The following is a 15,089-nucleotide window of genomic DNA, read 5'->3' as shown; positions in this document are numbered from 1 at the left end:
CCTTGAACTTGCAGAGACACCCTATTAGCAGACACAGGGTCACAAGGGGATCCCCAGGGCAGGGCACCCTCTGTCCCAGGGCCTTTGGATGTCCTACAGCAACCAGGGTCCCCTGCAGGAAAACATCCACATGTACTCCAGGGAAGGAGCAGAGCCCACAGCAGACACAGAATAATCTGTTTTCTAGAGGCCTTCCCTCCAGTGGCAGCAGCCAAGCATCCTTCTTGGCTGGTTTTAATCCTCAGAAGACTCAATATCCATCTTCTCCAGAACTTTTGACCCTCTCATCCTCCAGCACTCACTGAGGCCTCTTTCAGCAGCCTCTTGTAGCAGGGAGCTCCACAGCTGGATCCAAGCATGCTGCATTATTTATTTTCTTCTGTTTGAACTTGCCCTTTTCGATTTCAGTACCTGTTCCCTTTTTTCTTGCGTTATGACTGAGGGAAACTCCCAGCAGATTGCTTTGCTAGAGGAGCAGCAGCTGGGCTTCCAGTCAGCAGTCTGCTGGCTTGCCCCACATTGTTTCCTGCAGTCAGTTTCCCACTCTCCTCCCCATGCTCCCAGTCATCCTTCTCTTTCCTCCCCTCATCATCCTCCTGTCTTCCCTGCTCGTTCCTGTTCACTCGCTTTTACCGTTCTCCCTTACAAAACAAAGCAGCACCGAGTGCTCCTGGGGCGTCTTTCGAGCAAAGCTTTGAGCTGTGTGAGCGCCAGCCATCCCAGACCACCAAGCAAGCCCCACATCAGCACTCCCCCCTGCAAACCACGCACTGGCAGGAGTCACCCAGGAGCTCAGCGAGTGCTGAGCTGCGCAGGGGGGAGCAGCCTCCCCATGCCTGGCCGATCGCTCCTTGGATGACTTTCCCCCAGCTGCTCTCAGCCACTGCAGCAAGCGGAGCACTGGCGTTTGCTTGGCTCAGTGGGGACGCTTTCACATCCATAAGCATCATGCATTGAAAAAAACAGGAAAGTGGTTTGCTTGCCTGCTGCCCGGCTCTGCGTCCCACAGTGCCATTGCTCCTTGCGAGCCTCAGGAGCCTTGCTCTTACCCCAGCGTGCAGCTGACTTTCCCACAGGGCAGCTCAGCAGCTCTGCTGAAGCCCCCCATGTCTTGCATTCTCCCCAGCCACCCCACACATCACATCTCATCTCCTCCTTACCTCAGCCCAGTACTGTTTTTCTCCTCCTTAGACTGCAAAATCCCCAGGGCCAGGTGCCCATGCCTGCATCGGACCAGCCCTAGGAGGTTTCTGGGCTTCAGGAGGACTTTACATAAAATCACTCATTAGCAGGTAGAGACAATGGGCACCTGTGGGACACTCCCTGTCATGAGGGGTTCAAAGGGAAAGCCTGGTGGAAAGAGGAAAAGCAAGATCTCCCAGAGGTGGCAGTGACCACCAGGGGATGAAAGTCACCCCAAAGTTTCATCTCCTTGCAACTGCAGACATGCAGCACCGCTTGTCTGGGGATACCCACCCCCACCCCATGCAGGGTGGCCAGGGCTCACTGCAGAGGCAACGGGGTCCCAGTGGATGGTTTCCTCCCACAGAGCAGCACCAAGAGCTGCACCAAACAGGCTCGGCCAATATTTCATGCCAAATGTATTTATAGTCTGTCCAGACTTGCATATTTGTAGCCACAGGAGGGAAAAAACGTCTCCTCGCAGCCATGATTCTCAAGTTAGCAGAAAGCAGCCCAAAAGCATCTCTGTCAGGGCAGCACGCTGGGAGCGGGGCTCTGCCCTGGGTCCCCCCAGGCTCTGCCTGACGAAACCTCCCAGGGTGGCTGCACTCAGGTGAGCTCCCATCCCCACAGGGAGCCAAATCAGTTCGGTTTGAGCCGTTTTCTCCGAGGTTATGGTTTTCCTGTCAATGAGGAGCAGCGGCTGCGAACACAGTTTTCAGCTGCAGCGTTTATTTGAGTGATGGTGGCTCAGCCTCCCCCACGCTTTAAGCAGCAAGCAAACCCACCGGTGTGCATAGCGCGTACCCCTAGGCTATTGCAGCAAGCAGCTACGCCGGGCCAGCCGCCCCTTGCCTGGGACCCTCATGGCCAGCTCAGCAGCAGCTTCCCCACCAATGCAGCAGCCAGCAGGCTGGGGAGGGGCAGCGGCGTGGCCCCCCCACTGTTCCTGGAGCCCCGGGGTGGTCCGTTGCAGTTGTCGCTGAAGCAGCATTTCAGTGTGGCCCCACCAGAGCTACCACGCTGGTCACAGAAGGACTTGTAGGAGCAAGACTTAATGACGCTGTCTGCAAGGAAAGGCACATACAACACGCGGTGTCAGGCACCCCCGGGTGTCGGGGGCTTCACTCCTGCCCTGCTAAGCAGGGGGAGGAAAGGGAGCAAGCAGAGCCATGTCCCAGCATATTGCGTTACAGATGTGGAATAAAACGGTCTCTGTCCTGCCCACAGAGCTGCCAGGAGAGCCGAGCAGCGGTCCGGTGGCCAAGGGATGCCCCATGGTCACACCACCCCAAGTCAACGTGGAGCACATCACACAGCCCTGCTGTGGAATAGTGACCACATATTTATAACCGCACGTGAAAGTACATATAGCCCAGGCTACGAGAGAACCTGGGGCAGGAGCGGGGCTGGTTTTGGGAACCATCTCTCCCCATCTCACTGGCCATGCTGCTGCCTCGCACTGAGGGTGGTGAAGCATTGCTGGAGGGTGGGAGCAGCATGCCACTAAAAAGGGCTTTCCTTACGCCAGCAAAGGGCTGTGAGCTACCCTAGACCAAAAGCATGTTTTTGAGGTCTAAAAACTCAGAAAAAAACCAAGTGGCTCACCCCTGCTTCATGTGGACAAGAGGAAGCCAGTTCCTGGTCTTGCCTGGTTGGCCCTTTGCTTGTTCTCGCCCTCTGGTCCCCAGGAACCCCCAGTGTGTGTCCCCTAGCCCCTCCAGTAGCCTTCAGCCCCTCCAGTGCCCCCCAGAACCCCCGGCCCCCCCAGCCAAGGGACTTACTGGGTGCAGTGATGGTGAGGCAGGCGTCGGCGTACTGGGGGCAGCTGTGGGAACCTTGCTTGTTGCAGTCGTTCTCGTTGGACGCAATGCATTTGTGGCATTTCAGTGCTTTACCTGAGCGAAGATGGGGAGGAGGAGGAGTGAGAGTGGCAGTGGTGTGCCATCTGGTGACCCCCAGCACTGGGACGGGGAGTCACAGGCAAGGGTTAGCACTGGTCAGAGCCGAGCCGCTCTGCTGGCTGGGAATCGGCAAGGCCACGGCACGCAGCAGGCTTTGGGATGCGGGGTCTCTCCTGTCCGTGACATTCATGAAAAACTCTTCCAAGTGTGAATCAAAATGATGAGTGCTAAACTGGGCAGGCTAGCTCCCCTGAGTCCGTGCTCTGCAAAAACTTCCTGAAACTGAGTGTCCTGTAATTAATTCGCTTTACAATAAAAATAGGTAGATGTAATATTTAAAAAAACACCCTAGATCTTTGTTTTCTTGTGCCCAATTTCATTTTAATGAGCATTTTGGGGAGACAAGGGAAGACTCATCTAACCTGTGGAAGCAGGTTTTGTGCATTTGTGTGCCTGAACTGCAGCAGCTCCCCCATGCAACGCTCAGAGTGCACAGCCCGGGGGCACTGCCCAGGGGGACAGGCGCAGTGACAGGCAGCGAAGTGCTGGGCAGACGTGTGTGTCAGCAAGGACAAGTCATCTCCGAATGGTTCTCAAAGGTGGCCACGGGCACGTTAGATCACAACCAGCCCATCACCTCCGCCGGCACTCTGTGCGTCAGAGCCGATAATAGGTGCAAGAGCTGACTGACCCTTTAGGAGAGGAAAATGCTCAGCTGCCAGAGGTCCCTGCTTGGTTTAGGAACCAGCTGAGCAAATGTGAAAGCATTATTATCATTTTATAACAGGAAAAGACTTTAAATAACAGTGCTGTTTTAAATATCTGCAGATGAAGCACCCTCCCCCCGAAAAAAGGAAAAAGAACAAATCTGAGGTTCCTGCTCTTGCCTGAAATTATGAATACTTGATTTTGATGGTGATGGTTAAATTACCACCGATGTCGGGAGTAAAATTTGTCTCTGCTTTGCTGGCGGAGCAGAGCCCTCTCGTGGCCCAGCTCCGGGTCCGCAGGGTGGCTCCTGCACGGAGCTCCCAGTTTCATCTCATGGGAAAGGAGGAAACCCATGTCTCAGGAAAACTGGGATTTCATGGGGTCAAACGCCAGTAAACGCCTGCCATTAACCCACACTGACCCTGACTTCCACAGTGGGATTGCTTGTCTCCTGCTTCTCCTTTGCGGTTCTTTGCAGCATGGCACAGCCTTCATTTACCCGTAGCTAAAAACGCAGTCATGGTTCGTCTCGTCTCGGTCCAAAGGTCCTGAAACCATCCTGAGGTGACCACAGCAGCATTGCTCAGAGCAGTGCAACCACTCTCCCGCCTTTTAAGATGGCTTTTTGTGATTCTGCCTTTGAGGAGCCAAGTTTTAGCTAGGAAACACGGCTCCGGCAATGAGAAGCTGCTGTTCGCCGGCTCAGGTGCCTCCTCAGCTCCATCAGCCAGAGACCGGAGGCTCTGCAGTCCCGGCTGGGCACCTCACACCTGTGCTTTGTGCAAGTGGCAGAGAGTAGGCGAGGGGCTGGGTGCTTCTCTGGGTGCCTCTAAGAGGAGAAAGCCACCATCCCGCCAAAACACCATTTTTCTGCAGGGAAGGGAGCAGCAGCAGGCAGGGGCGCAATGGGCGCACACAAGCCGGCAGGCAGGCAGCAGGGCCGGGGCAGCAGCAAGCAGGAAAGCAGCTACAGCGATTTACCCCACCTTGCCCTGCCCTGAGCTATAGGACACTTACTTTCTCCGGCCAGGGATGTGATGACAGCCAGGGCCAGGAGGGTCTTCAGGGCGAACATTTTCAGCAGTGTGCAGCACAGGGCACGTATCCTCTGTTTTGTCTTAAGGTCTTACAGCTAATCTGCTTGGGTGATTGGATCACTGGGCTGGGGATAACACACTTACTGCAGCCCCTGCTAATGCCATCTTAGCTGGGGAGGACAGGATGCAGGTCCCCAAGGGCATGGGCCAGTCTGGGGCATGGGATCAGGGCAGAGCAGTGGTCCGGTGCCTGTGGAGTTGGCCAGACCTGCCCACACTTGCTGGGCTGGGCTCTGCACTGCATCTCACTGGCGCCTGCTATGGGAACCCTCTCCATCTCCAGAGTACCTTGTGGTGGCTTTCAAAGATCCTGATCAAGCCCATCTGCTCCATCCAAAGAATAATCCCTTCCTTGCCATTTGCAGCAGCCAAGTTGGGGAAAGACCCTCCAAAGTTTCCAATCCACCCAAAGAGAAGTGCAAGAGAACAACTGAAAACCCATAAAGGGCTGGGAGTCCAGTGGAGCCGCCCCTGTGCTCACCCAGCCCTTGGCTGGGCAGGGCAGTCTCCGTCCTTACAGAGGGGTTTACCCAAGGCCACGGAAGGTTATCGGGGTCAGCCCAGGGATGAAGCAGAGTCCCACTGCCCAACGTCCTGCCGCAGCCCTCAGCTCTTCCTCCTGGCCAAGCTCACTGGCGCACAGTTCAGCAAAACCTGCCGGGAGCATCATTGCGGCATGGTAGGAGTCAAGGGGGCATCAAAGTCGTCTCAGGTCTGAATTTCAGAGCTGATGAACACACCCCTCAGGAACAGATGATAACAATGATTATTTGAAACCAACTGCATTGTAAACCACATTAAAAAGAGGCAGAATAGGGCCCATCCTGGAAGATAAAGCCAGCTTCTCCAAAAGCCCTTCACTGACCTTACAAACACCAAGGAAGCTTTCAAGAGTGATAAACACAATTTTTATTCAGGCAATGAAACATGGAAAAAATATATTAGTAATCATTATAATAATCTCATTTGTGTGAGTATAACTCTTACAAATATTTACCTGACATATAAAAGGGAAATTATTGTACATATAAAATTGATGGCGATGGCAGTTACATACATGGTCTGGAGCGATGGGGATAGTAGTCAATGCAGAGAAAGTTCCTGCCTGGGGTGGGGGCACACCGGAGGGATGGGTGGGAGGGATTTGCAGTCGGGGTGGTTACTTCTTGGCACTTCACTGCAGACAGAGATCTGCTGGCAGATGCACACTTGCAAACAGCAACACTAGCGGCTTACAGGCAGGCACCCACCACTGTCAGAAAGGGGTATTTAAATTCTACTGCAAGAAAAAAGACAACACACACAACCAGGCTGCGGTCCCGACGCGCAGGTACCTGCAGATTTCCCCGCGCTGGTTACACATCTTGGCTGGAGCAGCCGGGCAGTGTTTGAATGCCGTGCACTGCTCCTGCTGCCAGCTCCCAGCTTGGCCCAGTGCTGCCGGTGAGCCGGTGCCGGCATCATGCCTCTGCGGCATTGCCGAGCGGGAGCTCCAGGGCCAAGCCAGCCCCAGTGCCACCAGCTCCGCACGCGGAGAGTGGCACACAGGGGGCAATGGCCCTGCCCGTTGACAGTTACGAACACACGCCTTCTATTATATGTAACTATAACCATTATATATATATATTTATATATGTAACTATAACCATATTATAGTTAATAAATCATTCCTTAGGAATCTTCTTTGCCCAGACTGGAAGTGCATGCTGACAGGCACAGGAACGCGACAGCACTGGGGTGAGAGAGGCAGCGAAAGCGGGAGCAGGAGACACCAGGAGCAGAGACGGGGCGCATGCTGCCCGCGGGGAGTATGGACGTGGAAGCTGCTCCCCGCAGGCAGCCTGGCCTTCCCGGTGGCTTCGCTTTGCCAGAGGGGCAAGACTGCAGCACGGATTGCACTGTACGCAGGTTGGGGTTCTGGGGAAGTGCCGAGTGGTGAAAACCAAACTTCTGCAATCATCTGCCACCTCCGAGGGCCAGAACACCCCTGACTAGAGACTGACCACCAGACACACTCGGGTCAGGCTCCCAGCGAGCCCAATGCCCCGAGCCGGTTGCTGTGCTCGGTGCTGACCCTCCGGCTGAGCAAACCTGGCCCTGGCTGGCCACGGCGCACACAGAACCTGAATTATCCCTTGCGCTAGGGCGGCAAGTACACACTGCCGCAGAGGGGCTGGGGCATCACACGGTGCATAAAGCCAGCACGTGGTGCAGCATGCCCCCACGCAGAGCCCAGGGCTGAGGGGCTGCCACCGTCCCTGCCCAGGGGCTGCCACCTGCTCTGGCTCCATCAGCCTCATGCTGGGACCTCAAGCGCAGCTACGGGCACGATGGCAAACCCATGTGCCAAACCAGAAGAAGCCCTGAGAGCCTGCACAGCGCCCTGCTCTGCAGTGACCTGGTCCCTTCGGTTTCTGAAGGGCTGCAAAGAGAAAAACCCAACTCCCAAACAAATCCCTGGGTCTCAAGGGCTTTAATTTACCTGCACAGACCCTCAGAAGGTCCAGAGGGGCAGCACCTTCCTGGGGTCACTCCCTGCTGTCACCACCACCCTGCTGAAGCCTGGCAGCCAGGAAAGGGACACTTGCATCCAGGCAGGAATGCTGCCTTGGAGCTGGACACAGGAGAAGTGAGCAGTCCTATGGTCTGCAGACCCCCAAACACTGATGAAATTGGAGGGGAGCCACACTCCAGTGGGCTGGGGCTGGCATCTTTGACTCCCCAGAGTCTTCGTAGATCATCTGACAGATGCTTTTGTACCAGCTTATTAGAGGGAAGTGTGGGGAGGACAAAGGGGGGGCGCAAAAAAAAAAGAAAAAGGAAAAAAAATGGGGAAAAAAGGTTTTTCCTTTCAGCCAGCATAAAGCCACAGGGGCACAGCTCTGAGCGGGGTCAGCCATCAGCTTTCCCACCACCCAGCTACTAGCCTGTTCACTGGGATAACTGGGAACACGGTGAACAGTCCTGGTCTGTGTACTAGGACAGGCTACCAGCTTCTTTGTCTGCTTAAGTGTATAATAAATTCTCTCTATACATAATATAACTAATAAAATATATACCAATTGTATGGCTCTGATTTAAACAGATGTTTGCACTGCATGCTCAACACAGGGAATTAGAAAACAGGAGGAAAACAGCTGGATTCTTTTACAAAAAGGTAGCAGCAAAAAAGTTTGTGAAAGTCTTAGAAAGGCTGGGTAGGAAACAGTCCAAACAGCAAATACTTCCCTTATTTGATGCTTTATGACTATCAAGGCGACAGCAGAGAATCCTCCACCACTGCAGCTATTGCCTGGTCCCATTGATCCGCCCTTCTGCAGGACAGGACGGTCCTGCACTGACCCCAAGGGGCATCACCCACAGCCCCCAGCACCCCCAATACATTAGCCACAGGTGCCTGCTGGCAGGCACCATGGCCAGGAAGATGTGGCACTGCACAGCGTGCACAGCAGCAAAACTCACCAGGCAAGGCTGGCTCGTGCAATGGCGCTACTGCGAAGGCGCGCACAGGACCCACGCAGGGATTTAAACACGATGCATCACTCCAGAGCCCCCTGGTCCTCAGCACAGTGCAAAGGCAACCTCAGCAATTCTGCTGGAGCTTGGTGTGTCCAGAAAAGTAAACACCTCTGAAACAGAGCAGGCAGCCTGCTGGCGGGGAAACTCAGACTTTGGGCTGCATCCAGACAGATTTCAAAGTGTCTTTTACTGCTGTCTGGATCTGCCTTTGCCTGTAAAGATGGCTTTTGTTTAGTTCTCTTAACATTCAGTGCTGTAAGGGCATTTTTGACAGCAGTGCAAGACCGCGGGCAGTACTGCACTCCTCCTTGCCTTTCTGTACCAACTGGCGAAAGGACCCTGAAGTCAGCAGAATCGTGAAGCAGTTCAGGGTTTGCTTCCTTCCTCCTGCACCATCCAAAGTGGGGAACTAACCTCACTAGGTGTGGGGAGCCAACAGCAAGGGGCTGGGCTCTGCACATTTCAAAGCAGACTAGAAACTCTACCCTAACAAGCCTCAGGAGGTGCCAGGGCTGCGGGCAGGGTGGGGAAGGTGGACGGACAAGTCCCAGCTCTCCAGAACCAGCATTTTCCCCTGTTTCTCCAATACCTCCTGGGGCAGAAGCCTCCTGTCCTCCCCTTGGCTAGGCTCTCCTTTGAGAGGATTTGAGTTACTACTGGTTAAGTGGCCATATCCATGCTCCCGAGGAAATGAGACATGTAGCAGGACCCTGCCCGACGGGAAGAAGTGAGAAGAGAGCCCAAGTGCTCATAAATGCTAATAAAGTGCACGAATGCAGAGACATTGGCTTCCTTCCTCCAAGGCTGGCACAGCCAGGGATGAGGATGTGCTGTGCTGTTTCACCCATGTACCAGAGACCAGGACCAGCTCCGGCAACACCACCGCCTCTCCCAACACCACTCCATCTACCAGGAGGCTGCTTCAGCCCAGGGATCCAGGCTGGTGGCCCCAGACCACCTGTAGCAGGTGCCTGGGGTCCCCAAGCCCCTTCACTGCCTCCCCAGCCGTGCACGCACGGGCCAGCTCCTCTTCCCAGTGCAAGGGCCAGTGGCTCCAACCCTGGCATCATCCGCATCCCGGGGCAGGACCTGCTAGGCAGGGCTGGACTTGTGCAGTTGAGCACGTGAGGACAGTAAGTGACAGCATGTGTAGGGGCACCACTAGACCCAGCCCAGCTGAGGGGGACAGAGCCCAGGGTGTCACCTCCCAGCTGAGAGCTGGCATCCGTGCAGATGGACGGCACGGCAGCCACTTGCTACGGACACCAGGAGGGACATGCATGCCCAGCCTGACGACAGGGAACACAGCCCCAGAGCCCTTGGGAGACACAGACAGGGACAGCGCAGGGACTGGCTCTGCACGGGGGCCGCAGGGTCCGGCAGCCGAGCGGAGCAGGCAGCTGGACGTGTGTGCTTCTCTGCTGGGGGGGGGGGGGGGGGGGGGTCCTGGGCAATAAGGCAAGGTGCTTGACGTTACAAGAAAAGCAGCCAAGTGCAGAGTGCTGGACGAGGGGCGGTGAGACTCAGTCTGTCTTTCCCAGCTTCGCTATCAGCTCGTCACAGATCTTGGTCAGCTCCTCAATCTCCTGGTTCTGGAAGAAAAGCAGAGCTTGAGGACCCCTGCAGCATCACAGATGGAGGATAACACTCGGGACCATCTGCCACCGAGCCAGCGCGGGAAGGGGCAGCTGGCTCCTGCACCTGCCCCTGCAACAGCTCTCTGGTGCATCATCCAGATGCTACGGGGAGCCCTGGGCTCAGCCCTCCTCACCCTCAACACACCCCAGAGCTGCACAGACACCCGTCGCTGCCCAGCTGCAGCCCACCCTGCTCCGCACAGCCCACCCTGCTCGGCTCAGCCCATATGTCTGGTAGTGGGCACCTGTGAGCAAGCTCTGCCTGTGCCCCAGGACAGCCAAACACATGCCAGCCCTGAACCAGCAGCCACAACACTGCACACAGCCATGCCTACGCCTGGTCCTTGCGAGAGGACACAGCTGTACATTTTATAAAAAGAAAAAAATAAATCAACCCACAAAACACGAACAAAACAAGCAAAGAAATACCCCCAAAACCAAAACCACAGACACTTTCTGGGCCAAAATCCTGGAGGACCCCTCCAGCACCCACAGGATGCTCAGGGCAGCAAAATGGAAATGCAGAGCACAGCCAGCACGGCTGGCAGAGAGGAGGCAGGGCAGGCGCGTTACCTTCTGCTGGAGGGCTCGCTCCAGGGACTCCACCTTCATCTGCTCCTTGCGAAGCCCAGCGTGCAGCGCCGCGCTCTCTGCCTTGGCCTTGGTGCGCACCTGGGCGATCTCCTCGTTGGCTCTGCGGTGGCGTTTGGAGAGAAGGGGACAGGGATCACACCCAGGTGCAGGCAGGAGCAGCACCGCGGCACGTCAGAGCACGTGGTGTCAGCAGAGCCCAGCTCCTGCTTGCCTGGATGCATCAGAGGTGGTTTTCCCATAGGGAAAACCTGCATGAAACTGGATTAATTCGGCCCCCCCAGACTCCTGTATGGAAACTCTGCTTTCTCAGAGTGAAGCTAAACCAGTTCCTCACCGACTTCCCTGGGGGCTACCATGTGTTGGCGAGCTACTGTCAGCTGAGCCTTGGTAGCTGCACATCCCCTACACCACAAACGTGAGCCCTCAAACATGGACCTTGCTAAGTGACTGTAAATAGACCATGAACCTCAGTTTCTCCATTAAAAAAAAAAAAAAGTAAGCAGAGATCAGAGAATCCATTCAGGGATTTGTGCTGGCTTACTTACAGCCATTTAAAGTCACTTGAGCCTGAGGTTGTAAAAGGCAGCTTTTCACATCAATAAGCTCCTGCCTTCCAGCCTCAGGAAAGCCAAATGAAAACACTGCCCTACAAGGTCTTTAAGCACCCAGCAACCTCATGAACCTCATGCATGCCCTTACTTGTCTAATTTTTCTTCTGCATGGACTTTCAGGGCCTGATACCGCTGCTCTTCTTGCTTGACCCGGGTTAAATAATCTTGAGCACACTTCTTCAGAGCTTCTTCATTCTGGGAGAAAAAAAAAAAAAGTACATCCATCTGCATGGGGACTGAGCACAGAGATGCTGCCCTGATGAGATGATACAGCCTGAGTATCAAAGGAAAAGGCTTTAAATAGAATCAGCTTCTCCCTTATGCTGGAGCCCCTTATCCACCTTGGCAGCATGGAAAAACAGTGTGTAGATGGAGGCAGAGTTTCTTGGGGCACTTTGCCCTGGCACCTGCCTTCCCTTGGCCGCAGCTCTGCCCAGGGCAGGATGCTCCAGGGCCAGCAGCTCAGCAGGAGGGTGCCAGGGAGGAGCGCAGGAACAGCCAGCTCCCCGTGAGCCCAGCTCCCCACACTCTCCCTGTGGCATTTGAAAGACTCTTTGCTCATTTTATCAGAAAGTGCACAGATGAAAGCAAGCAAGAAGCCCTCCAAGCAAGGGCTGGGGCATCTGAAGCAGCACCGCATGGGGCGGGAGGGCCACAGTGCTGCAGTGTGGGGCAAAGTGGGGCAATGCTGCACGGGAACCCTGTGTCTCAGGACCAAGACTACAGGGAGAAAGAGGAAACCAAGGTAAGGACCTTCTTAAAGCCTTCTAGGACGCTCTTCAGGTTCTCATATCTCCTGAAGAGATCTGACAAGGACCTCTCCACCGAGTTTAGGTCTGCCAGAGCCTGCTCCTTTTCCATCGTGAGCTGCTGCATGTTCTTCTGAGATGTCATGTTTGTCCTCTGCTCATCCTCTGTGACAGAGAATAAACAGTGGGGACATGGTGAGTGAGGGGGGACAGCTGTGGCAGCCAGCTCCTGGCCCCGCACGCCCGGCCAGGCGACGGCACCTTACCTATCATCTGGGCAATGGTCTTCTCATACTCAGCCACGATTTTCCTAGAAGAAAAGGAGAAAAAAACCCAACCACAGGTAAGAGGCAGCAGTTTTTTGCAGACATGCACCTACAGCTCTGTTGCCAGCAAGCCGCCCCCTCCCCCAGCCACACAGGCAGCCCAAGCAGCAGCCTGTCTGCACAGCCCCAGCTGCAGTGCCCATCATCGCTGCTCCATGCTAAGCTCCATCTCGAACCAGCACAGCTAATGGGATTTTATTCCTGCAACAAAGAAACCGGCAGGCTTGACACGGCACAAGCACAAAGAGTACATGTCTCCTAACACATCCCACCCTGCCGATGCCAAGCCGTATCATCCCATTACGGCCCCGCTAACCCACCTCCGGATGGGGAACAGAGCACAGCGCTGCACCGCACAGGGGGCTGGCAGGCGAATGTGCGAGGAGAAAACTTTTACCTCATCTCTAAGACTTCCTGGCGGCTCTCTTCATATTTCTTCTTCCACTCGCTCGCTTCAATCTCCTTTGTGATTATCTAGGTCGCAGCAGACACAGGACCCTTGGGATGTGCTCTGGGTGGTCTCTCTCCTGCCCCACGCCTGCGATGCGCAGGGGACCTCCCCGGGGCAGAGCAGAGCTGCCCCTGCTCCCCCCAGCAGCAGCCAGAACGGGGTCCAGCGAGGGGCAGCCCTGGGGGGCTGCCACATTGGGGTGCACCCGGGGAGGACAGGGTTCCCAGCAGTTACCTCCTCTCTGATAAGCGTGAGCACGGCTGTCTTCTCGGATTCACTGAGGCAGATGCTGTCCAGGGGACTCTCACTCCTGTTCATGCTGGTGATGGCTGCAGGGGACTTGTCCAAGGAGCACAGCCCGGCATTGCCCTGAGGGGGAATCACCCAGCTGGGATGCTGTGTGCATTTTCTTTTCACACCACCTGCCCTGTTTGGTGTGTTCTCCCCCATTTTATCAGCCTCTGTTCAGGCACCAAACCTCTCTACCTGCACACACCGACAGCTCAGTTTTAGTTTTAGTGCACTTTAGTGCCCAGTCACTTGTTGGGAGCTGGAGTCAGGCTGTGGGACACCCACAGGCTACCCTCAGAAAGCAGCATCCTGAAGGCAAGACCCAGTAAGAGCCCATTTCGGAAGGAGGAGACCCAGCTCTGAGCAGAGATGTGCTCACATCTGACACCCCTTCACCTTCCCCGTGGTTGGTTTAAAAATATCTCCAGCCTGGAGGATCTTTGCTGACTGTGAGCCACACACAGGGGGGCTGCACGGGGTCGCCAGTCTCCATCACCTCCAAGTCAGGTGGAGACATCACTGCAGCTGACGCATCCACATTGCTGCCAGCAGCTGCAAGGACATTTGCTGGGCCTTGCTGATTGCCCCGAACGCACAAGGGAGCTGGCAGGGGGAGCAGGCTTCACCTCCCTGCAAAGCAAGTGTCCGGCTGACCCAGCTGTGAGGCTGTTCCCACTCCTTCCCGAGGGACAGCCCCGCTCATCCCATGCTCTGGAAGAGCTGCAAAATTGGAGATGGTCACACAGGGCTCCCGGCATCCTCGTTTCCATTATGGGTACTCCTACAAGGGTAGAGGTGGTTGCACCCCCATCACTCACGGCTTTCTCCCCCAGAGCCCAGCTCCTTTGCACTAGCGCTGCAGCTGCAGGAACCAAGCTGTGGGAAGAGCTGCCTGGATGCTGGCCGCATCCCTTCCCTCGGGGGGTCCTGCGGCCTGAAAGGCCTCCAGAAAAGCATTCCTTCAAACCGAGGCTTACACCACCGCCTGTTCCTCCTTTTATCATGCAAGCCGAAGTGACAGCCCCATGCAGCCATCTCCTTGGGAACCAGCTGCCAGGCCATAAATAGAGAAGTGCTTTGCAGGAGGCAGTCTGCTTTTGGAAACGAGAGCACTAAAGCATTTCTTGCCCTCCCCTCCTCCCCTGTGCTTTGCTGCTCAGGTTCAAGCACAACCAAGCCCTTCACGGCTCTCCCAGCTCTGCTGCCTGCAGTGGGCGAGTGATGGCCAGTGGCAAGGGCCACCCCCAGCGTCACCCCCAGCTGCAGGTTTGGGTCCGGGCAGCTCAGCACTGGGGAGGTTCAGCCCTGTGTGGTTTTGGCCACAGCCTCCCACCACATCTCCCAAAAGCAGGTGTGCACCTGGAGACCTGCAAGTACCTCTGCCCACTGCCTGTCCCACCGCAAATCCTCCCATGCTGGGAGTTTTTGGGATGACCTCAGCTCATCTGCAGGAGCAGAGCCTGCCCACGCTCTCCCCAGCACCAAACAAAAGGTTCACTTTGCCTAATGTCCTTGTGGGGCTTAGCACGGTTAAATCTGTCTCAGAGAAGCTAATTTTGCTGATGTTGCTAATCTCACTGTCATCTGCTTGTCACTTCCAGCAGCTTTGGCCAGGGGCGGCTAAGCTGGTACGGGGTCCCCCCTACAGTGGAGGAGTCTTGGGGCTACACCAACAGCTCCCATGTGCCACTGCCAGGGTGCCAGGGTCACCGGTGGCGGCAGAACCAGGGGTTTTTTTTATTCATCCCCCCCATCTCCGCTGTCAGCTGCCCTCCTGAAAGGCAGAGTTTGAGGATGCCTTGCAGAATGCACAGGCACCAGCTGGCCGTCAGAGCCAGCCCTGGATTCCTCCACGTGAGGCACAGCCCCTGTCCTGCAGCTGAGCTGTCTTTTCACTGTCATTCATCCACTTCCAAACGCCACATTTGCTCTCGTTGCCCTCCCACAGCTACAACCCTGGCTCCTCACCAGCCTGGCTCCCTGCCCAGCATCTCTCTCACAAGCAGCAGTGCCCACC

General features: G+C 55.7%; 2 protein-coding genes across 4 annotated transcripts in view; both read right to left on the bottom strand.

Annotated features, from left to right (window-relative positions):
• Positions 1 to 1,892: 1,892 nt before the first annotated feature.
• On the bottom strand, positions 1,893 to 4,944 carry LOC119140479 (CD59 glycoprotein-like). Its single transcript, XM_037371862.1, has 3 exons — positions 4,815 to 4,944; positions 2,967 to 3,080; positions 1,893 to 2,249 (listed from the first exon to the last, which is right to left on the bottom strand). Exons 1-3 carry the CDS (start codon positions 4,870 to 4,872, stop codon positions 2,047 to 2,049), a joined length of 375 nt encoding a protein of 124 aa, XP_037227759.1. The 5' UTR covers positions 4,873 to 4,944; the 3' UTR covers positions 1,893 to 2,046.
• An 841-nt stretch (positions 4,945 to 5,785) lies between these two features.
• Positions 5,786 to 15,089, bottom strand: part of TACC1 (transforming acidic coiled-coil containing protein 1) — a 33,814-nt gene continuing 24,510 nt past the window's right edge. For all 3 annotated transcript variants that reach the window (XM_037371448.1, XM_037371446.1, XM_037371447.1), the window contains 7 exons: positions 13,016 to 13,150; positions 12,728 to 12,804; positions 12,271 to 12,314; positions 12,009 to 12,169; positions 11,344 to 11,450; positions 10,624 to 10,744; positions 5,786 to 10,005 (listed from right to left, as the gene is read on the bottom strand). In XM_037371448.1, coding sequence (XP_037227345.1) covers positions 9,937 to 10,005; positions 10,624 to 10,744; positions 11,344 to 11,450; positions 12,009 to 12,169; positions 12,271 to 12,314; positions 12,728 to 12,804; positions 13,016 to 13,150 — 714 coding nt within the window. In that variant the 3' untranslated portion in view covers positions 5,786 to 9,936. The remainder of the gene's footprint in view (positions 10,006 to 10,623; positions 10,745 to 11,343; positions 11,451 to 12,008; positions 12,170 to 12,270; positions 12,315 to 12,727; positions 12,805 to 13,015; positions 13,151 to 15,089) is intronic.

This window comes from Falco rusticolus, chromosome 20, assembly GCF_015220075.1.
Source record: "Falco rusticolus isolate bFalRus1 chromosome 20, bFalRus1.pri, whole genome shotgun sequence".
Classification (NCBI taxonomy): Eukaryota; Metazoa; Chordata; class Aves; order Falconiformes; family Falconidae; genus Falco; species Falco rusticolus.
This window is presented reverse-complemented; position numbering and strand designations above follow the sequence as displayed.